Source organism: Octopus bimaculoides, chromosome 5 (assembly GCF_046866305.1).
Source record: "Octopus bimaculoides isolate indiv1 chromosome 5, ASM4686630v1, whole genome shotgun sequence".
Lineage (NCBI taxonomy): Eukaryota > Metazoa > Mollusca > Cephalopoda > Octopoda > Octopodidae > Octopus > Octopus bimaculoides.
In genome coordinates, this window is record NC_142932.1 from 94,279,732 (window position 1) to 94,304,962 (window position 25,231).

The 25,231-nt window shown below is 36.7% G+C and overlaps 1 protein-coding gene across 4 annotated transcripts in view; it reads right to left on the reverse strand.

Annotated features, from left to right (window-relative positions):
• Positions 1 to 25,231, reverse strand: part of LOC106876229 (protein ILRUN) — a 41,336-nt gene that overhangs the window by 5,324 nt on the left and 10,781 nt on the right. For all 4 annotated transcript variants that reach the window (XR_008264242.2, XR_008264243.2, XR_008264241.2 and 1 more), the window contains exons 2-4: positions 16,171 to 16,325; positions 8,179 to 8,376; positions 2,363 to 2,592 (exon numbers count right to left, since the gene is read on the reverse strand). Coding sequence is in view for 1 of the 4 variants with exons in the window: in XM_052968309.2 (XP_052824269.1) it covers positions 2,363 to 2,592; positions 8,179 to 8,376; positions 16,171 to 16,325 (583 nt within the window). In the remaining 3 variants the exon portion in view is untranslated. The remainder of the gene's footprint in view (positions 1 to 2,362; positions 2,593 to 8,178; positions 8,377 to 16,170; positions 16,326 to 25,231) is intronic.

A 25,231-nucleotide genomic window follows, 5' to 3' on the forward strand; every position in this document is an offset into this window, starting at 1 on the left:
CATTCTTCCAATTTGTTTAATAATTACACCATCCTCCCAGCTTTTTTTTACCATATCTACAGGTTTTAAAAAAAACTTTGTCACCTAACTTGAAGAATTTTGAAGTATTTTTGTTCTTTTATTTTCATTCAATATCAGCTTATCAAAGACGGATCTGACCTTTCTAACAAACATCAATTCTGCAGGTGATACTCCACTTTCATGTTACCATCTTTATATTTATGTAGCATTGCTGCTCCTGTACCATACTGAAGCTACATCAATCTCCGCTGCAGAACTGAAGTGTACTTAATGACAAATCAGATGTTGATATTTTTTTAATTTTGTCAAACGCCTTTTGACAATTTTCCAACCCATTCCATTTCACATTTTTTTCCAGCAGATTATTCAGTGGAACCCTCACCTTATTCATATTTAGAATATAATTTTGGTGATAATTTGCCAGTCCGAAAAATGCTTGTAAGGTCACTGTGTTTGTCAGAGGGAGCATAATTATAATTGTGTCTGCCCTCAACTGGTCAACATCCATTTCTGTAAATGATTTGTTCTAAATATCTTATTTTCAGTAAGAAAAATTCACACTTTTCTTCACTCAAAGTAAAACCGTAATCCCTAATTTTTTCAAACACATATATAACGTACTCTACATGTAAGTCTCTGGATTCGCTTTTAATGAGTATATCATCTAGATATAGAATTGTGAATTCACAGTCCGCTAACATTGCATCCATATCCTGTTGGAAAATTGCTGGGGCAACTTTTAAGCCAAATGGTAACCTGTTGCATTTATACAGTCCTTTATGTACGTTAATTGTTAAGTATTTAGAGCATTCATTGTCTAATCTAATTTGTAGCTATGTGTCAGAGAGATCCAATTCAGAAAATATCTTGCCACCGTTTAATTTTACAAAAACATCGTCTGGAGTAGGTAGCAGATAGTGGCACATTTTAAGACATTCATTTAAACCGGTGGAAAAATTAGCACACACTCTGATTTTATTATTCTTCTTCTTAATGTATACAGTTGGTGATACCCATTGATTATATTCCACTTTTTAGATAACTCCAATTTTTTCTAGTCTCTCTAACTCGAAGTTTATCTGTTCTAATGCTGCGAATGGTAGAGTTAAATTTTGTTTAAATATCAGTATGGCATTTTCTTTTATTTGAAACTGTGCCTTCATTTTGGTGCACAAACCTAATTTATCAGACAAAACTTCAGGAAAAATATAAAAAAATTTTTTTTTTTTCAAATCAACTAATGACTTATTTGTACTGGATGAAAAGCCATTCACATTTTTACAGAAACTATTTATGGGGAGGTTTCATAAGTTAAATTCCATCCAGTCAGTTCCAAATAAATTTGTTGTATTATCTAACACAAAAACTTTGGCTTCTAAGGTTTTTTCACAAAATGTAATGTCACTTATTAATTAGCCCTTAAAATATAAATTTTTTCCTGAAACACCACAGGCAATTTTCAAAGTCTCATTTAATCTAGCTTTACTGATTTTTTTCCATATATCTACGTTAATTATTGAGATGTTGCTGCCTGTATCCAATTGTAACTTTACATTTGTGTTATCAATTTTTACATACACAAATTTCCTTTGAGACTGGTTCGTATTTTTTGTCACCACTAACCCATTTATGTGATTTTTTTCTCTTGAACCATTTTTTTAGGTTCTGTCCTGCAATCCAACATTTTATGGCCTATTATGCCACGCTTGAAGTATTTTATATTTTTAAATGGACAGTTATTTTTAAAATGTAGACCACCACACCCATAACATGGATTTGGTCTTGATATTTTTTTTCTCTTTTTGCTTATTCGTAACCAGTCAACACGCCTGAACATGAGAGCAATCTTTCTCTTCACTTTTATCTGCATTATGTCATAAATTTATAATCCTCTGACATTCTTCCATTACTTAAGTGATCAAGTTAGTAGTGGAGGTGGATGCTCTGAGAGCGTAGCTGTCAGAATAAGATTAGGCTGGGCAAAGTTTAGAGAGCTTCTACCTCTGCTGGCAATAAAGGGCCTCTCTCTCAGAGTGAAAGGCAGATTGTATTATGCTTATGTGCGAACAGTTATGCTACATGGCAGTGAAACATAGGCTGTGACAACCGAGGACATGCATAGTCTTGAAAGAAATGAAGCCAGTATGCTTCGCTGGATGTGCAATGTCAGTGGGCATGTTCAACAGAGTGTAAGCATCTTGAGAGAAAAGTTAGGCATAAGAGGCATCAGATGTGGTGTTCAAGAGAGACAAATGTGCTGGTATGGTCATATGATGTGTATGCATTCCTTTCAAATGCGTATTCTATAAAACTCAATAATACAACTGAAAGTTATACTCACATGTAATACAACTTGGTCAGAGTTGTTATAATGGTTTACGCCCTGGGAATGTATGGTGTCTACAGCACCAGTTAGTTCAGAAGAATCCGAGTGGTTGATTTTGGAGGAATTGACATCAAATGGATTTGAAGGGTTCTGTGCTGATGGCCTGCCAAACTCAAATCGTGACATCTGTTGAGTAACTGCTAATAACCCAGCTTCATCTACATTAATTATAACCCAAATTACTTCTGCAACAAAATAAAAAAGTTTACAATGAATATCACTCATTTTAATTGCAAAAATATTAACAAAACATTTTTTTACTGTTTCCCATGTATTTTTTAATGTTGGTATGAATGAGTTGCTCTTCCAAATCTGGATATTTGAATATAAATGCTCTCTAACTGAAGGTGGATTTTTGTGTCATTTTCTTCTGCACTAATGTTATATAAAATCTATTTAACAGATTTGAAGCTTAGTAGTTAATGTTAAAGACTAAGTTTCAACCCTTGCAAATAGACTAGTTTATTATTTTTAAAAAGTAACATATATTACTCTTGCTGACTAGAGTTAAGTAAGTTAACAGGAAAACAGGTATTGCTTTCATTTCACAATTGTACATAGTATTAAAGTCCTTCACTCAGTCCTTAACATCATTAAAGCCTTTGATATTTTTATATTGTCAGTATAGTTGTGAGAGTGCCTGTTTGTAAAATTGATGATACATCTGAGACAGATAGTAATGGTCATAAGAGCTGCTCCACTTTGAATTACTGCATTCTTTGAAATATTGGCTACAACAGCATGACTTTTTCTTTTAAAAAGTTGTGATGCTACACTCTAGTCTCCAACTATGCTGAGATTACATAGCTTATAAGATAAGATTTAATCCATTTTTCAATTTGATATCACCAACTGGCCCTTGGGTGCCTTTGACTAAGTCTAAGCTGTTGCAAGTGTCACTTAGCAAGTAATTTTTCTCAAAATGTTAATCAGTTTATTTTTGATAGTTTATGGCATGATATTCGTGATATGCCTGGTATGTCTTGCTGTGGCTACCTCCTAAAAAAAAATAGGGGAATAAGCCAGGGTATATATGATGATTTTATAGACTACCACAATGACAAATGACAGTGACTTTATTATTATGACTAGCAACTTCAATGGACATGTGGGCAGCATTCCATTGGTTTTTCAGTGGATGTACGAAGGTTACGGTTTTGGCTCTAGATTTGAAGAGTGATGTAAATGACTTGATGATCAGCAACACTAATTTTAAGGAACCCAGTCAGCCACCTGATCACCTATCAATCTGATGGGCACAAAGCCAGATTGACTACATTGTCAACAGAAAATTGGATAGACAGATGCTTGCAAATGCAAAGTCTTTCCCAGGCAAAGAATGTACAAGCCAACATAGGTTAATAGTTAGTGACTTAGAGCCACAAAGAAATAAACCAGTAAGGAAAAGGATGATGAATATATACATTTTCTCTCTCTCTCTCACTCACACACATACATACATACATGTACAAATATATAAGTAGACCTATGTAGTAGATATATAAATATGACAGATTTAACTATTTCTGTGTAAACTGAAAAAATAATGGAAAGCCTTAATTGATTTTCAACCCTGTTGAGGTCTCATCAGTTAATTGCATCACTTGACCAATCTCAGAGAAATAAGCAGCCAATCTCTTTATATGTACAACAAATTCAGTTGCTTCTGAGACCGGAGCCACTAATTTGCATACCATAAATATTTAACCCTTTACATAACATCAGTGGCCGGCCAACAGGGATCCCAGTTCACACAGTATCAAGGTAGGATATAATATGTGTAAAATATATAATAGACATATAAACATGACAAATTAAATTATTTCTCCACAGACTGAAAAAAATTGATGAACAACCTAAATTAATTTTCATTAGAGGTGTCTACATCACTTGACCAATCCCAGAGAAACAAGCAGCCATTTATGTATGTGAAAATGATGATAATGATGATGATGAATATACACACACACACACAGATATACATGTATGTGTGTGTATATATGGATTTGCTCATGTTAACATGGATTGTATGGTGATTTATTTGAAGCAGCATTTTATGGTTGGATGCTCTTATTCTTGCCAACTCACACTCGTTTTTCAAGAAAGGCATCTTATATTTCACAGGTCTTCAAAAAAGCAAATAAGTGAATATAATAATTCATTTACCAACTACTTAACACAGTGTACTGGTTGCATCTTATCATGCCACCAGCATAAGGGTGGGGTTACCATCAATATCTTAAAACTAAAGAGTATTCACAGTAACCAAGGAAATGAATAGGAGAGAAAGTAATGGGAGAAAAAGAGTAAGAATAGGTAAAGTGAAGGTAGCAAGAGTATGATGGTAGAAACAGAGTGAATGGGGTGAGAGGACGAGAAAGAGTAATAGGTAACAGAGGTAGACAGTGGTAAATATATATATATATATATATATATATATATATATATATACATACATGCATGCATATATACATATATACCATCATCATCATTTAATGTTTCATGTTGGCATGGGTTGGATGGGTTGACAGGATCTGATGGTTCCAAGGATTACATCATGCATGTGTGTGAGTGTGTGTGTGTGTGTGTGTGTGTGTGTGTGTGTGTGCATGTGTTTATGTGTGTGTGCGTTCATGCATATGCTTTTGTGTACTGTATATAGAACATGAATTTTCTATACAAAAATCTAACTATCAGGTCTCACCCAGATTATATTCAAGCTTTTGCAACCACTGTCAATAAAATTCTTTTGGTGATGTCATATGTTTCAGGAGAAACATTTTCATAGTATTTACCTCAGATCTCATTTATCCATACTTCACTGAGATTACACTGCTTTATTACATTTCAAATCCCTCACATACACAAATGACTTCAGGTCACACTGGGGAACAGTATTTCAGCCTTAATAGTATGGCTTTGTAGGTTTAGTGTAAACTTTCAATTGATTATCCTACTTCTTTGTAGTTTCCTAAGACAACAAATCTTTTAACTTACCATTCATGTTCGAAGGTATTTAATTTAACTGTATGTCTTGACAGTTCATGTAGACCTTAGATAGTTTACCATAAAAGTCATAGCAGGGGGCTCATGAATCCATTATTCATTTGGCATCTAATGATAGTGTTGATTATGCAATATTTCTCAACAAAGTGTCACATTGTTTTGTAAGAGAGGGGGAGGGATAACACATTGTTTTGTGTGTTATTGCTTTGATCAACTTCTGTTTCTCCCATTTGTTTGGCAAATGGTAATTGCAACACAATACAGTGAAACATTCAATGTCCAAAACGTTCTATTTATGCCTGATATTTTTTAGCAAGTAATTGATCATAGATAATGTAGACTCAGTAGCTTTTCTGTTACTTGTTCAGCATTGAGCAGCATTTTTGAGCTATTTATATACATCACTTATCTCTGTTTGTGTCATGATTCATGTTTTTAGCAGCTTTTCAGAGAGCAGAATCTAATGGACTGTTGATAATATTTACTATGCATTCTTGATTTTATTAGGTTAGAACAGCATATTTCTTCTCAACAAAGATAATTTCCTATTGCAGCTGTTTCACACTTAACTCTTTTGATATCAACCCTCCTGACATCGCCCTTATGATATAAACTTCCAGTCTTTTAAAGCAAGTTGCCTTTCCTATTATCAACTATTTTACAGTACAGAAGGAGTGCATTTTATTACATAACCAGCACTATAGACATTGTCTACAGAAGTACTAAAGGAATACCTTCAATCCAGCATGGATTTTATTCAGAGTTTAAATTCTCCAAGACATGTCTCTCCATTATATAAGGAGGCAATTTGGCTAAAAAGGGTCTCACAGAGGTAGTTTGTCTCTTCTATCAGGAAAAGGACTAGTTATAGCTTCCTTGAGGTCTTACAGTAGCATTCCTTGTTAAATGCACCCTCTCTTGTTAAGGTTTTTTATTCAGAGTTCTCCTCTCTCTTAGTATATATCTGCTCCAACTTGAAGGAGTCAACTAAGAAATAGTTCTAGAGAGTTCACTGAGCATTTGAAAGAATTTATATCATGGATGTTCACAGGAGTGGCTGTATGGTAAGTAGCTTGCCTACCAACCACATGGTTCTGGGTTCAGTTCCACTGCGTGGCACCTTGGGCAAGTGTCTTCTACTATAGCCTCAAGCCGACCAAAGCCTTGTGAGTGGATTTGGTAGACGGAAACTGAAAGAAGCCCGTCGTATATATGTATGTATATATATATATATATATATATATATATATATATATATATATATATATATATATATATGTGTGTGTGTGTGTGTGTGTGTGTTTGTGTGTGTCTGTGTTTGTCGCCCCCAACATCGCTTGACAACCGATGCTGGTGTGTTTACGTCCCCGTAACTTAACAGTTCGGCAAAAGAGACCTGTAGAATAAGTACTAGGCTTACAAAGAATAAGTCCTGGGGTCAATTTGCTCGACTGAAGGCGGTGCTCCAGCATGGCCACAGTCAAATGACTGAAACAAGTAAACGAGTAAACTACTTCTACACATCCTTTCCCTGTTAGCCAGCCGGTTATTCCTCTGCATGTCTTGTACACTCGTAAGTCTACATTGTGTACACCACATGGAATTCCTACCAACTCCTTTTCTAAATGGTTTGAATATCTAATTGTTAGACTCAGTTTTAGTTGATTTATTTAAGAAGTCCTAATTTGTTGAAATTATCAACATTTCAGTTAGGTGATGTGAATTATTTTCACTCTTTAACTTGTATAATAGATTTGAATCTACAGCTACCATCCAGAATTATACAAAGCAATATAGACAAAAATATATTCTTTGTTAAACAAAAAGAATTTGAAGCTTTTGTAATTTGCTAAATAATGATTATTAAGAGATTATTAAAGTTTTGTATATTGAAAATATAGTAATTGATAATATTGTTAATATTTATAGCAACTGATAATCAAAATATCCAATTGAGGTTTACTATTTGGACAAGTTTCAACTAAAGTCACCCAAACTATTGGTAGAGTGTTAAAATCTAAATCAATCCCTTTTGTCTTCTGTGTAGGATTATTGAAAGTAAAATAAAAGAAATTAAAATAGAGCCTCACTAAATCTAGTGTACCAAGTTTTTATTTTGATAGCAGAATATTAGTCATGAATGCATGATTACTGAGACATTTTTGAAATATTTTCAAATTCTAACACAAAATTATTTCAGTTGTTTATAGGCAAGCCACAGCAAATATTGTATTGGTAAAATGTTAAAGTGATGTACATGTGGAAAACAAAATTAGCAAGCAAATAATAACTACTGATAATCAAGTTTGAATTAAGTTGAATAAGAGTAGAATTATTGAATATTACACAATAGACATTTCCAATGGCCAGCTTTGGAAAGAAATTACCTTGACTCCTGCACTCATCCTTATGCAACCACCAACCATGACATTTATGCATCCGACAAACACTGCCTATTCTCACTGCATGTCTAAATAATTGTAATTGCCTCTTTTGCATGCATTACCTAATGTTTGTTATATCCAGGATTTTCTCATCACATCTGCTCTCAATTCATCTTTTAAATTCATGTTACATATCCAGTGGATTACACTCAATCAAGTCTTCTTCAATCACTGTAAATTTTCAGCATTTACTGCTCAAGTCACACATGCATCACAGATTTAGTTGAACTATAACTGACCATATTTTTTTTGCATATTTATGCAGACAAAATAAAAGAACTCTAGACATTCGATTGTTTCAAAAAGTGATAAACCACAAACCTCCAAAATAACAACCTGATGGTGTTATCATTCGCCACTGTCCTTGGTAGATGCCTGTTTTAGAAGGACTGACCATATCTATACTTATATCAGTCACTTGACCAGGACTAAGACTTACTGACATAACTCTGTCTATATGAGTCATCTGGTCTCCATAACAAAACTTCAAGCAGCAGCCTGGTGGCCAGCTATCATCTCCTACAAAAGACAAACAATAGAAAAGAAATGAATTATAGAAATGTTCACAATAGAGTAAATTTAAAAGAACAACATAATAATGTAAAATGATTAATAAGGATATTTTTAAATTATTTCCATTTACTAGGTTAGTAGGAGGTGGTTGAAACACTCAGACTAAATGATATTTAACTTTATCTTTAATCTAGAGTGCTTTAATCCCATCATTTAATATCTGTTGTCCATGCTGGCATAGGTTGGATGATTTGAACAGGGCTGGTAAGCTGAGGGGCTGCACCAGACTCCAGTCTGATTTGGCATGGTTTCTACAGTTGGATGCTCTACCTAATGCCAGCCGCTCCGAGAGTGTAGTGGGTACTTTTATGTGCCACCAGCACCAGTGCCAGTTGCATGACACCAATATCTGCCACCTGATGGGTTTTCTAGTCAAACACAGCATATTACCAAAGGTCTCAGTCATTTGGTATTGCCTCGATGAGGCCCAATACTCGAGAGGTGCTTTTTACATGCCACCAGCATGAGTGCTAGTTACATGACAATGGCATCAGCCACATTGTCTCCGTGAGGCCCAATGCTTGAAAGGTGCTTTTTACATGCCACTAACATGGAGGCCAGTTACGTGACACTAGCATCAGCCACGACTACGATTTCACTTGGCTTGATGGGTCTTCTCAAGCACATCATATTGCCAAGTGTCTCAGTCACTAATAATTGCCTCCATGAAGCCCAATGTTCAAAGATCATGCTTCACCACCTCATCCCATGTCTTCCTGAGTCTACCTCTTCCACAGGTTCCCTCCACAATTAGAGATTGATACTTCTTTACACAGCTGCCCCTCGTCCAGTCTCATAGAACATGAAAGCTGATAACACAAGCTCAACATGGATCTCATTAATGGTAAAAAAAAGGAAGTTACAATATATATATATAAAATTCATTTCTGCTGTTTTCTGACTGTTACTTTCTTTAGAATCACGCAGTATAAGTGCCATAAGAGTTAAAGCTGTTTCTACTTCTTGTTTTCAGAAAAACAAAATCTCAACTCTAAACAACTAAGTTGAATAGTATAGCAGTCAAATGGTTAGAAGCTCGAGGGACAAATATGACTTATATTGAAATGAAGATACATATTCAACTCAGAACTTTCGAATATTTCTGCCTCTGATATCACTGATATCAGAACACCATCCTCATGACCAGCCATTAAACTCATCTGCATTATTATCATCATCATCATCATCATCTATTGTTTTGCATGCAAACTCTGCAAAATGTTGTAAAAGTGTGGAACAGAATATGACATTAAGTGAACATTTTTTCAGTGTGCAGAACAACATCCAGAGACTCTAAAAGAATAACATATTTCAGCTTTTCAAGTCACTCTGTGGTTCAATGCTCAGTAAATTAAATAATTTTACACCAAGGATTCTATCATACCTGAAGATGTAAAGAGAAATGCTTTCACCTCACAATATCAAATAACATTTTTCTGTTTTGTAACACGGCCACTTTTCCTTATCACTACACCTCTCCACATTCCTCCATTTGTATCCCTTTGTCTTGCTAGCATTGATGCATATTTACATCACAGAGAGAGGGTGGAGAGGGGGGAGAGAGAGATAGAGAGAGAGAGTGTGTGTGTGTGTGTGTGTGTGTGTGTGTGTGTGTGTGTGTAAAACTTAAAGGAGTAAGGGTTTAGAATCCGAGCAGGTCCCTTATTAGTGCTCTGACATAATCCAGGTTCTGGTTAACTATATCAAATGATAAGGAACATAGAGAATTGTTTCAGATAAACAAGTACCCAGTGCTTCGCTTGATAGGCAAATCCTGAGTTTGCTTCCTTGGATTTTAAATGTTGTATAAAATCTATATATTCAAAACATCACAAATGAGAATGTAGAGTTATACATCTTCAAAACTTGTCTATTACAATATTTCAATCAAATACATGTTTCTGCTGCATAAGTGTCCTAATGTCCCTTAATGTAGCATTTATGTACATTTAGTTGGTTCAGTTGAACTACATATTCATCCAGGGTAGAAATAGCTATGCAACTTTGTTCAACATTGTACCTATGCAGGTGGGAGAAGCAAACTGAGGAACTCGGTGTCTGATTTAGATGTATGTTGTAATCCCAGCACAAGATTAGGTTTACCTTTTCAACAAGTAGAAGATTAAGAGGATTAAAGAATTCACTAATAGAAAATAATAAACATGGATAATAAAACGAATATTAATAGTAATAATATGACTGGTGGTAATAATAATTATACGGATATAGTGGAATGCAATATAAATGACTCTAGGGAGAGAATAAATACCCGTTTGGCTAACAATAGAAGTGAAAACGCTAATGAGCTTACTGAATATAGTGTAAGGGAGGTAACTGGGCCCAAACCACACTCATTTGAATCAATTGAATCACGTGAATATAATCAATTTAACATATATAGAAATTTAATACCCATTGAGAGACAATATCTCGGAACAAAAAAAAGTTCATAGATATACAGTTATGGCTGTAAACGGTCGTATTCAATGGACTTTAAGCATAGATTGCATAACCACCTGATTTTTTGTTCAAATATAAGGATAAAATTAAGTGTACAAGCTTGAGTGAACACTAAATTTGACTTTAAATGGGCAGTAGTTAGTGGAGCTTCACCCAAAACTATTGGGAAACCGAAGTGTAATCTATGCTTGGAAGAAATGTTCCATGTTATAACAACAGGTTATTAAATCATAGACATGAATTAGCTCTGAGATGTGTGCATTCTTTTAGTAAAATGTTTAAGTACTTCCCATACAAGGATTTTTAATAGAATATCACTTGAGTAAAAGATACATAAGCTAACCTAGGCAAATACCATAGATTTACTCTAGTTAGTCTTTAACAATCTCACAATAAACTTCATCCATCTTTATTTTCTTTATTATTATTTCCCATTTATTTTTGATTCCTCTTAATCTATTTATCTTATAAAGTTCATTCTATCTTCATTAAGTGCGGCCATTGAGGGAAATACTTCTTGGCCTTAATTAAGGCTTCTTCGACTCCTAAGTATATCAAATAACCTATTCTCTTAAATTCTAAAAGGTCATTCTAAGTTCAAGTAATACCATATTTCAGAGCAACTTCTACTATCATGTACATCGAGCATTTGTGATTCCCTCACTTGAAACATATTTCAAGAAGGACTATCATACACTGAATCACTCAGTTTGCTTCACCCACCCGCATAGGTACAATCTTCAACAGAGTTGCATAGCCATTTCTACTCTGGATGAATATGTATTGCAACTGAACCAACTAAATGCACATAAATGCTACATCAAGTGACATTAGGAGACTTATGTAGCACAAACACATATCAGATTGAAATATTGTAATAAACAAGTTTTGAAGATGTGTGTGTGTGTGTATGTGTGCGCGCGCGCGTGCTTGCGTGCATGTGTGTGTATAATATATAAAATATGGGGTTTAGTTCACAGGTGATCTAAACAATTAGGTACGCTAAGTAAGTGCTGTAATGAATTACTAGGGCTCAAAGGTTATAGCCGAGATGGTAGTTATGGAGCCATTGCAGATTTCCGATATAGCAGATATAAAATTGTTAAAGAGGACAACAAACATTAAGACAAGGTAAACATCTGAAGTCATATATATTGAATTTTTTTTTTTCCAATAATAATAATAATGTATATGACTTGAGATGTTTGCCTTGCCTTCATGTTTGTTGTCCTCTTTAACAATTATATATAGGAGTGGCTGTGTGGTGTGGTAAGTAGCTTGCTTACCAACCACATGGTTCTGGGTTCAGTCCCACTGCATGGCATCTTGGGCAAGTGTCTTCTACTATAGCCTCAGGCCGACCAAAGCCTTGTGAGTGGATTTGGTAGACGGAAACTGAAAGAAGCCTGTCATATATCATCATCATCATCATCATCGTTTAACGTCCGCTTTCCATGCTAGCATGGGTTGGACGATTTGACTGAGGACTGGTGAAACCGGATGGCAACACCAGGCTCCAATCTAATTTGGCAGAGTTTCTACAGCTGGATGCCCTTCCTAACGCCAACCACTCAGAGTGTAGTGGGTGCTTTTACGTGTCACCCGCACGAAAACGGCCACATGTATATATATATATATATATATATATATATATATATATATATATGTACGTGTGTGTGTTTGTGTGTGTCTGTGTTTGTCCCCCCTAGCATTGCTTGACAACCGATGCTGGTGTGTCTATGTCCCTGTCACTTAGCGGTTTGGCAAAAGAGACTGATAGAATAAGTACTAGGCTTACAAAGAATAAGTCCCAGGGTCGATTTGTTCAACTAAAGGCAGTGCTCTAGCATGGCCGCAGTCAAAAAACTGAAATAAGTAAAAGAGCAAAAGTAAAAGAGCATATATATATATATATATATATATATATATATATATAGGTGAAATAGACATCAGAGAGGCTTTGCCCCACTCAGAAACTGCAGGAGCTACTCAGGGTTTCCCAAGCTCTTCTAACTCCATTGCAATGCTGGAAACGTTTCCATATTGTCAGCAGGTATCTCAGAGTCACAAGCATTTCACACCTTAGCCTGTATGCTTCATCTGAGTGGAGTAGCAAAGACTGAGCTAGTCTTCACCTACACGTTTCCACTTGCAGGCTCTTATCAACTATAGCCATCTTGAACTAGTTTCAGCTACTGTGCCTATTTCCTTGATGGCTTTCTTCAGCTGTCTGGGTTTCAGACCTATTTTTTGCAGGAAATAGTGCATTGACCCAGATGGAAAGTCACAGCAGCTAACTTCAATGGGGAATGAGGTCATGTGCCAGCCCTTGAGAAAAGCATTGTTGACAGTCCTGATATTTCAATTTCTTTAAGTAGTGGGAAATATTAAGTCTATCCTCTCAGGCCACTGTGAGTTCAATCATGAAGATTGTTTGTGTATTCCTGGAGAGCAGGAACATGTCTAGTCAGAGTGATGTTACTATTATCTCCTCTGGGATGACAAGTTCGCTCCTTAGGCTCCCTTGCATCTCCCAATCTCAAGCTGAATGCCAAGTGGAAAATAGGTGTGTGTTCAAGGCATCTAGAGTAGCCTAGGACCCATCCTTTCTGGACACTAGTGTCAATGTACTCATTGGCCAAGAGACAGGATGGCAATGATGACCCAAAAGATCTTCCACTCAAGATCTTCAAAATTGAACAAGTCCAGCTGAGTTTTCTTTGGGGACAAAACAGCCCACAGTGAGTATCCAGAGCCAGGGTTCCTGCTTCTTCCAGATCAACATAACAGCCTTGATAGCCTCCTTAACAGTAATGGGTAATTTTTGTAGATTTTGTGTGGTGTCAGGTGTTCCCTGTAGCAGAACCAGCACAAGACTTTGCCACCACTGGATTCACTTTATTGAAAGTGAAGTCTGCCATTTTGAAGGGGATGTGGAGTTTGAGAATTGGCAATAGAAAGGGACAATCTCCTAATGGAATGTTTCTTCTGTAGTCATCATGTACTGCTGCTAATATATAAGTTGCCTACTTTTTTTGTAAGGTCGATGTATGTTTTTCTATCAGCTGACTTTGGTGAACTTTCTCCAAACTTTTCCCACTTCTTGCTACAGTTTCTTTGCACTACTCCTCTAAGCATCTATATGTATTTACATGTTCATGAATAGTTGTATGTATATAAATACGTGTGTGAGATGCTAGGCTCTTACATATCTCTTGTCAGAACGTACAAGCAAAGCTACAAATATAAAAATATATATCCCATATTCCTTTTAACTCATTAACTTCCCTCTCTATTTCCTCCCTAACTATTCCTCTGTCTTGTAATCTAATCTTCTACCAGCATTTTCTTAGACTGCCTGTCTCATACAACACCTTTCGTATACACATCAGTCTTACAACCTTCCCACACACTCCACATAATATTTTTTTCCAAATGAAGACACTGCCTGAAACATTAAGGTTCTCTTCTCATGGTACACAAACGTATTCCACATTGTGTACAATACAAATAGCTTGATGAAAATATATTTTAAACTTTATAAAACCAATGAGAAAAATGTAATACAGTTCATCATGATATGTATGATGTAAGTCATACATGATATATAAATTTAAGTCATCATTATTGTTTTCCATATTGTCATGGATTCATTAAGTCAGCAATATAGCATCTTAATTCAAGCCATGAAGATGGAACTCAATTCTTTGATATAGCACCTGGGCTCAGAAGTATATATATAACTTTGTATGTATATATATATATGTAGTGAAACCACCTCTCTCATGGTTATTTTATTTACAAATGCGAACATAGCAGGTAACAACTCTTTCCCGCCTTGGCCCCCGCTGTTGTCCATCACCTGACTGACTATTATTTGCGCGGCAATTGTCTCCAGTCCTTTCGCGCCAGGGTGCAAACTGACCAACCGTGGCCATCTAATAAGGTCACGTGAGAGAGTGTTTTTCTGATGCTCTCAGGAGCCTCCTTGTACCTATAAATAGCCTGCTTTAACCCGCGCCAGTTTGTCGCAGCTTCAGATCTTCTAAGATCTGGTCATTGACCACACGTAACACCAACCAGCCAGTTTCCAGCGACGACATCAACACCATCGTTCAACTGTTTACTACAACCTTCGTCCCCAACGTCGCCAACGTCAACATGACTTCTCCACGTACACAAGCTACCAACAACTAACCAAACAGCAACCGCAGCTTCTCAACCCTGTTTGTGTGAATTGTTCACCACGAAATAACAGCCAGAATTCGACACCTAACCAAACAGCAACCGCAGCTTCTCAACCCTGTTTGTGTGAATTGTTCACCACGAAATAACAGCCAGAATTCGACACCTGCGAGAAACCATCTGTATCAAGTAGCCCGGCCTGGCATAGAAGCCTCAACTGCACGACAAGTGACTTAGCTCTGCCTCAATGCCTAAACCTCTTATATACAGACTTTCAACTACTGTATACTTTAACTGAGAACTGGTATTTTCTTATCCGTGTTACTGACTCTTTTCTATCCTATGTATCTCTTGCATTCACATACATATATTTGTATACACACTCTTTGTTTACATGATGGCCTGTCTTACATTGTGTTTTATTATGTCGCATTCACACACACACAGACATACAGTTTAATGCTCTAATAAACCTTACTGTTATACATCTTTATCGGTTGAGTCAATATCTTTTCCTTACTAGCATCTCCACGCATTTCACATGCAAATTCCCTATGTTATAGTATTATAATATATTCATATATTTTGTGTCGACCGTGCGACGCGTTAAAAGGAGCCTGTTTCCATTCGTCACCATTTCTCCTTTGGTTCGCATGGTCGTCTACATATATATATATATATATATATATACAGATGTAAAAGTAATATGTATTATACTTCGAATTTGTTTAGCCCATATTTAATATTAACAGTTATATTTCAATTAGGTGTAAATAATCTGAGAAGCATATAAATGTAGAGCTTTTAGCTGATATGCTCCACAGAGATGATCACATTAGTTTGACTACAATACACAAATAAATTATAAGCAATAGGTGAAACAGGGTTTTCAGTTCAAGGTGGAAAGTGTTGGTGGTAGAAGATTTGAAAAGAAGTTATTAGATCAGATCTGAGCATGTAGGGCTTTACAAACACAATATCTAGTCTGAGATAGATAGTTGCTTTGCTGCATACTCATCTCACTCATAACAACATGGTAAAATAGATGCCAAAGTAATGATAAGATTAGTGATGATGACATTGTTTTATTTTTACCTGAATTTTGCAATCGCCAAGTTTTAGTGAATTTAGTATTTGGTGGAACTGACTCTCCTTCTCCAACAGTGACATCTTTGACAAAAGACATGGACGGTAGGCGAATACTAGGTTGTTCAAAATCATAATATGAACAAATTGCAGCTTGCAAATTCCTGAAAAATACAAAATTGAAACTTATGATCTTTAACACAATAATAATGTGAGGTCAATTCATGCATTTCACATTAAGAATAGAAAAGAAAATGTTGAATTAACTCCTTTCTTAAAAGCCTTAGCAATGAAAAGTAATGATATCACAAGATTTGGTAAATAGTCCAGAAAATTGCTGAAGGTGCAAAAAGTGGAGAAAACATTAATGTACCTTTGTCTCAAAACAAAATAAAAAAGAACAAAAACAAAAACAGCACAAACTTAAACAGACATGAGGATTATTTGAAAGGTTTCATTCTTTATAAAAATTTAAAGAAATATTTTCTGTTTATGTAATCTTGACTTGGCTTTGTGAATGAAGGTTGAGAGAAGGGGGCTGGTTCAGATTGACTGCAGGCACACTCATGGCTGAGAGGCCAATGTAGGACAAGAAGGTACAGCCACTGTGGCTGGTCAGGATTTGATGACGTGGTGATGCAGTTCTTCCTCCTACACCTTTTGTCCTTGAGAGTGGCCCTGTGGGTGTTTTCAAAGGAGGAGACAGCATGGTTGATGCTGAGATGCCAAGCATCACAGTCCTCAGCTAGGGTGGACCACCAGCAATGGTCAACGTAACAGGCACCAAGGGATTTTTTCAAGAAGTCTTTTTATCACTTCTTTGATGCTTTACTGTCACAATGGCCAGTGTAGAGTTCACTGTAAAGCATGATCTTGGATAGGCAATGATTCTTCATCCTAATGACATATCCTGCTGACTACAGCAACATGTTCTTGATGCTGGTGACCTCTACCTGTTTAAAGACTTCAACATTGACAGTGCAAAAGCAGCACTGATTGAAGTGCTCAAGGAGTCATACAGATCAGCATGTACAGAGCCATAGTATTAACCCATAGGGGAGTGGTAAATACTATGGCTCTGTACATGCTGGTCATGGCGCCCTTTTTCAGGTGTTTGTTGTTCCACATGCATTTGTACGGCCTGTCAAATGCACTGTTCACCTTTGCTAGTCTGTTGTCTATTTCCCTGTTGATCTTGACATTTGACATAGTAGTGTACCCCAGGTAGGTGAACCAATGAACCATTTTCAATTCAGTCTCACTAATAGTGATGTGAGGAGAGTGATATTCTTCCCAAGGTGCAGGCTGATGGAGTATCTCCATCTTTAAGCTGACTTCAAGCCCAAAGAGCTAGACAGCTTCTGCAAGGCTCTTTCTATATGGGTAACAAGGGCAACATCAGTGGCAAAGAAGACATCTTGAAACGGTTGTCCCAGGGTCTCCATGTGGGCCTGTAATCATTGAAGATTAAACTGGTTGCAATCAAGATGGTCTCTGATGTAGACTCCAACTTCATCAGCAAAATCTTTTGTGACCAGCTTGAGCATCATGCTGAAGAAGATGGCGAAAAGAGTTGGTGCCAGTATACAACCCTGCTTCACTCCATTGGTGATTGGGAGGGCTCTGAACAGTCACTGCTGAGTCTGACTTGACCACAGTGATCTTCATGCAGTTGGATGACCATATTCAGGAAGTTTGAAGGACAGCCAAGTCATTCCATGATCTTTTCACATTCCTTTCTTACTCACTATGTCAAATATTTTAGTCAGGTGAACGTATGTTACATACAACCATTTGTTTTGCTCCTGGCACTTTTCTTGGAGCTGCCTGAGAATAAATACCACATCTGTGGTGTACCTGTTGACTCTGAAGCCACACTGGCTCTCTGGATGGTTTTCTTCAGTGATGGTGGATACCAGTCTGTTCAACAAAATCCTTGTGCTGATTTTTCCTGTGGAGGAGAGCAGAGTAATCGCTCAGTAATTAGAGCAGCCTGACTTTTCCCCTTTGTTCTTATACAGAGTGAGATAATTACATTGTGGAGACTTGTGGTAGTTTGCCCTGCATGCAGCTACAGACAAAGAGCTTGTGAAGTTTTGTATGTAACACTGGACCCCCATGCTTCCAAATCTCTGGTGGGATTCCATCACTTCCTACAGCTTTTCCATTCTTCAGCTGCTTGGTGAACTCTTCAATGGTGGGCAACTCACCTAATTTTGCTTTTACTAATTGTTGGGGAAAACAAAGAATTGCTGATTCCTGGACAGTGCAGTTAGCACTGAAGAAGGCCTGGAAATGTTCTGTCTGCAAGGAGTGCCTGGCCTCTACACTATGTTTTACTCTGGACCTGATGTGAAGAACCATACACCACCTTTAAGGTTTCATAGAAGCCCATGATGTCTCCAGTGTCAGCACACAGCTGACTTCCCTCAGTAAGATTAGTCCACCACTTGTTTTGGACCTTTTGAAGCTTGTGCTGGAGGTTACTGCATACAAGATAAAATGCAGCTTTCTTCTCAGGGTAAGATAACTGAGTTAAGTGGGCCTGATGTGTGACTCTCTTCACCAGCAATACTCAAATGTCCTCACTGTTTTCATCAAACCAGTCTTTGTTTTTCCTTGAAGTGAATCCAAAGACTTCCCAAAATGTCTGCAGAATGACAGTTTCATGTTGTTCCCAAAGTGTTTCAGCAAAGGAATCAGTGAGGACATTTGCATTTTCAAGCTTCAACTGTAGAGCTGCCAAAAATTTTGCTTTCACTTCAGTTGACTGAAGACTGCTAACCTTTAACTTTTTCTTGAGGGCTCATCCTTTCTTTGGTTTGGGTTTAAAGTGGAGCTTGAGTTTGCAGTGAACAAGGCAATGGTTGGGGTAACATTCTACACTGGTCATCACTCAGGTATGCAAGACATCTTTCATATCATGAGGGCGCACTAAAATATAATCAATGAGGTGTTAATGTTTGTACCAAGAATGCATCCAGGTTGTTTTCAAACTGTCTTTCTGCTGGAAGACAGTGTTTGTGATGACAAGTTGGTGTTCTGTGCAGAACTCCAACAGTAAATGCCCATTACTGTTGCAGTTGCCAACACCATGTCTCCAAAGTAATCCTTTCCAGGTTACTGAATCTCAGCCCATTCTGGAGTTGAAATCACCAAGGATTATGACCTTGTCTGCAGGATTACCTTGTAGAAAACTGCACAGATTAGAGTAAAACTTATCCTTTTCTGCAGGATCTGCTTGAAAAGTTAGGGAGTGCATAATGAAGAACATGGCATATTGCTGATTACTCCGTAGGAGGCAAACAGAGAACAACACAATCAGATTGACCTGTTGACAAGTTTTCAAACTTGGAAGTGACAAGTTTCTGATCATGAAGTTTGCACCCAAAAAGTATCTCTCTGTTGTTGCTGGTATGTCTGACCAGGAGAAGGCATATCCAGTGCCATGCTCTTTAGGCTACCTCCCTCTAGATAGTAGACTTCATTGAGAGCAGCAATGCCAACATCTTGACACTTCATATGCAATGTGAAATGATGTTCTGGATGACTGCTATCAGCTGTGTCTAGCATTGTTCTGATGTTCCAACATGTAATGTTAAGTCCTTTCATACCTTTGCAGGTGGGTGTGCATCACTTTGTCCTTGATGTTGTTCGACCACAAGAGAGGATGCCTGTTGACTGCAGTTTGCCACTGGGGATTGCAGGAGACAAGCTTTGTTTAGGCCATCTTTTCTAGGCCCCTCTCCAGATGGAGTAAACAGTGCTGTCCCTAGAAGGCAGCTTGGTCATTCAAGGCGTGCAGAACAATGTTGTGATCACCAGGTCAACATCAGATGACCAATATCCTGAACCACCTACATGCAAGACTAGGACTATAGCTTCCAGTGTTGTCTTCCACTTGCCGTCTACACCTTTTTCCCATTGCTACAGGACTTAGAATAATTGGTGGTTGTGGCTGTGTCCTTCAAGCCTGTGCAGTGAAATATTTAGGTGAAGAGCAGTGTGCACTGAACTGGCCCAACCCTTTACACCCAGGGTTTATTTGCCATGGCCCAGCAAGCTAGGATAGTGACAGCGGGGTCCTCAGGTCAAAGGTTTCACATCAGAGCTTCCTTCTCCTAGCCTCTGGCTCAAAAACCTTCATCAAAAGCACAGGGGCAGTTACCCAGGCTGGGAAATGGTGACTACTGGATGCTACACAACATGTCCATGGACTGAGGGCCTTGGCACATCAAGTCTGTTCAGTACGCTTTGCCACTAAGCCTATTTAACCCATAGATGGAACTCTGATGGGTCCTACCACCCTGGGTCAGAGCAGACCTAGAGTAATGGTGACTAAAGGGTAACTCTATTCTCCCGAGAAACTCAGAACTCGTGAATTGGAGCCTCACCACCAGCTGCAGTTTATTGTCATACCCAGAACTATTTATGTGATAGCATATCAGAAAAGTAGGGCAAAGATGACAGTTTCTTTAACATAAAGTGAGACTAAATACAGCAATTATGATCACACACAAGCATATGTATGTACATGTGCATACATACATATATATATATATATATATATATATATATATATATATCAGCAGCAGCAGCAATTAACATTCATGTTCCATGCTCACATGGGTTGAATGGTTTGACAGGATCTGACAGAATCAAAGACTGCATCATGCTCCAATGTCTGCTTTAGCATGGTTTCTACAGTTGAATGCCCTTCTTAATGCCAACCATTTTACAGCATGTAATAAGTGCTTTTTTGGCATGGTATTTATCAGCCCTTCAAAGGTTGCAATGCAGCTTGCAAGACTAAGATCTCATTCATCTGAGTGGGGCGACAGGAGAGGGGAGTGGCTTTATCATGAGGGATTTAAATATGAAAAAAGGGGTCAGAAGAGAAATGGTTTCTTATTATAGTGTAGCACATAGCTTCTCCTATTATTCACACACATACTTACACAGATAGGCATAAAAACATACTCTCCATTACATGTATTACCTAGGTTCATACATGTTTATCTACTATATATCTGAGGGCATGTATAAATTACCCAATTTATTACATTCCTTCTGTAGACTACTCTGAAGGTATTTTTTTTACCTTGCTAAGACAAGTATTATTTATTGGTGATATATATACAATAATAGTTTCTTTCCTTTGTCTGTTTCTGGTCAATTTATATACAAGTGATTCATGGTGTCCACAACTGCTATATATTGTGTGGCTAAAGAGCAACTGTTTTCAGTTCAACATCAGCTACTAGGTAACTGGTAGTAGATATTCTATGATTTTTTTTTTGTGGTATTTGAGATTCATTCTTATTTGAGTATTCTCATAGACAAGTGTGGCTGTGTGGTAAGAAGTTTGCTTCCCACCCACATGGTTCCGGGTTCAGTTCCACTGCATGGCACCTTGGGCAAGTACCTTCTACTATAGCCCTGGGTTGACCAATGCCTTGTGAGTGGATTGGATTTGATGGACAAAAACTGAAAGAAGCTTGTTGTATATATGTGAGAGAGAGAGAGTGTGTGTGTGTGTGTGTGTGTGTGTGTGTGTGTGTGTGTGTGTGTGTGTGTGTGTGTGTGTGTGTGTGTGTGTGTGTGTGTGTGTGTGTGTGTGTGTGTGTATGTGTGTGTGTGTGTGTGTGTGTGTGTGTGTGTGTGTGTGTGTGTGTGTGTGTCTTTGTATCTATGTTTGTCACTCACCACTGCTAGACAACTGGTGCTGGTGTGTTTATACCCCCATAGCTTAACAGTTCAGCAAAGGAGACCAACAGAATAAGTGCCAGGCTTAATAAAATAAGTACTAGGGTTGATTCATTTAACTAAAACTCTTCAAGGTGGTGTCCCTGCATGGCCACTGTCTAATGTCTGAAACAAGTAAGAGACAAAAGATATATAAACTCCTACAACCAAATATCTGCTGAGTCAGCACTCATTCCCAATTATAAATATCTTGCTTTGATTAACTAAAATTGGTTCACATGTGCGCGCGCGCACACACACACACACACACACACACACACACACACACATACATGTAGACAAATACGGAACAGGTTATTAAAAAGTAATAGCAAAAACAAAGACAAAGAACACTGGCAATTTGGAGATTGGAAATTAGCCATTCAATATAATAATTGTCTGGATTTGGTGACAGAAATCTTTAACTGAAAGGAGAGAACTACTTTTGAAAAGGTAACATTTGGGTTTTATTTTTGATCAGAAGCAAAATAACATATGATTCTGAAATTAAACTGAAATTTTCTTGAAACTGTGGCTACAGAGATTGGTAATCCTAACATCCAGATCTAGGACTCCCTTAATTAAAGATTTTTCATGAAAAGTGAATGACATGTATTTGTCATGGTTGAAGATTTTTGCTGATAGCAACTGAGTGGGTGTATAAAAACAAACAGAAATGGATGATTAAAAATTTGAAGGATTCCAAAGATGAAGAAGTTATAATCATTCAGTCTGTTTTCTTTTCTGATAAAACGTACACAAATAAAATTGCCCATTCAAATGCTCGGCATGATCCATACTCTGCATGTAGGAACTTTGCTTAGAAAATGTCACATGAACCAGTGAATTTAATTTTTGAGATAAAACAGTATACATATGTGGAAGCAGACTACCTGCTATAAACAGACAAGAGAATTTGTTGTGGCTGTTGAAGATAAAATGATATTTGGTAAAGAGCACAGTTATCCGGTGCTCTTGACAGAACTATCAAAGTTTACAAAAGCACATAAAGAATTGTTTCTGTATGTATAATTTGTTTTAGAGCACTAGAAGAAAAGGACATCAGGGACAGTGTAGCAAATGTAAGAACAAAAATTTTATTGAGTTGAATTAAACTTATTTGACAACAGTTTAGAAAGTCATTGAAGGATTTACAAAATTACAAACTTGTCCTTCAAACTGGTAGATTTCCAAGCAAAATGAAAACTGCAAAAGCCATGGCATCACACAAAACTAGGAATAAACACCATTTTACAAATAATAGAGGTTTTTTTCCCCTTTAAATCTCTAAGATATTGGAAAAAGTCAAGATAAAGTCATTGAGAATCACAAACTATGATCTGTCAGTATACATCCAGAATGTTTAGATCAACTTCTTTAGTGCTAATCAAATTAATCAAAGAAATTATTAATTGTATAGATTAAAAAGTACAGAATAGCAGTATTTAAAAATCTAAGAAGATATATTGACATCATTAATGACAATATATCACTTCATAAATTGGAAGATATGGTATCATACAGGTTGCGTTTAATTGGTTGAAAAGATATTTAATAATCAGGTAAAAATTTGTATAGGTGGGTGAGTGTAAATGAAGATGCATAAATATTATTAGTAGAGTAATTCATAGGTCAGTATTAGGATCAAAATGGTTCATTTTGCTTGTAAATAATATATGTAGAGTATCAAATATACTGAAATTTGTTCTATTTGCAAATGACAAAAATGTGTTTTGTCTGGGAAAAATTTACATCAACTTCTGAAGATAGTCACAACTGAAGTGAGAAAACTGAAATGGTGGTTTGACATAAACAAATTAACATTAAATTTGAACAAAACAATGATTATGTAGCTTAGAAATAGTAAAATAAACACTCAAGTACAAGTAATGATAAATAATATCAATACAGAAAGAGTATATATAAAATTAATTTCTGGATGTGATCCAAAATCTACAGGAAACCTTCCCTTTGAACAAGTGAGCATGCTTTAGCAGGTGCAGTTTCATTTGATTCTACTCATAGAAGATGTAAAACTGTTTGGCTACATGATTTTGAGTTTATGTCTTATTAATTGGCAGAAACTAAATTGGAACACATTCACTAGCAAAAGTTTTGTTCAGTCTTGAACATTAGACGGGAATATTATGTGACCAACAACTAAGTCCTGGAAAGAGCCAACAGTCAAAGCACTGAATGGTCGGAACATGTAACAAGAATGGAAGAATCAAGGTTCCCACGACAAGTCTTATCCTGTGAGCTCTCTTCAGAGAAAATATCATGGGATTGCCCTCTTGAAGATACAAAGATCAACTCAAAACAACACTGAAAGCCACAAGCCCAAGATCATACCAACTGGTTGGGTTCCATCACCATTAGAACCAAAAACTTCAAAGCCACCATAAGAGAAAAGGAAGAAATCAAACAAGAGAGAAAGGCTCAACAAAATCAAACTTCTCCTTCACCAATATTACTATGCAGTCAACACCATCGACTCTTCCATGCAAGACAAGATGGCATGGTAATTTGAGAGGAAACTTTAGTCTAAAGAAAAAACCTTGTGTTCATACCATTAAGAGGAGATATATTTCAATCAATGGGGTGAAATTGTGGAATGGTTTGGATGTGGAACTAAACCAAAGTACAAACATTATTCATTTCTAGAAGATAAACAAAAAAAATTGTTTTTAAAAGGTACGGGGGTGAAGAGGGGAGTAATAATGGTTTAAGTTTTATTTTATTGACATCAAGTGGATAATTAGGTTATACATAGAATTGGGATAGCTATGCATACAAATGTGCTGAGTTGTGGATAGAACGGAAACAGTTTATGAAATGTATATATGAGTTAATGAATAAGTTATTAAAAAGTAAGAATAAATTTCAACTCCTTCCGACTCCTTTTTTGAACAGGTTATATTTAATTTGTGTTGGCTTTGAAAATCCATTTAAGTTTGTTCTTTTTATTGTTATTATTATTATTAAAGGCAGTGAGCTGGCAGAATTGTTAGCATGCCAGGCAAAATGCTTAGTGGTATTTCGTCTGCCATTAGGTTTTGAGTTCGAATTCCACTGAGGTCAACTTTGCCGTTCATCCTTTCAAGGTTGATAAAATTAGTACCAGTTACATACTGGGGTCGATGTAATCGACTTAATCCCTTCCCCAAAATTTGAGGCCTTGTGCTTCTAGTAGAAAGAATTATTATTATTATTATTATTATTATTATTATTAGTGGGTTTGTTTGATTCAATAACTTATCATTTGGTTATTTCAATTCAGCGCCCTGAAAGTTGGTCTGAAATCTTGAGCCTAGTGTTGCAACAA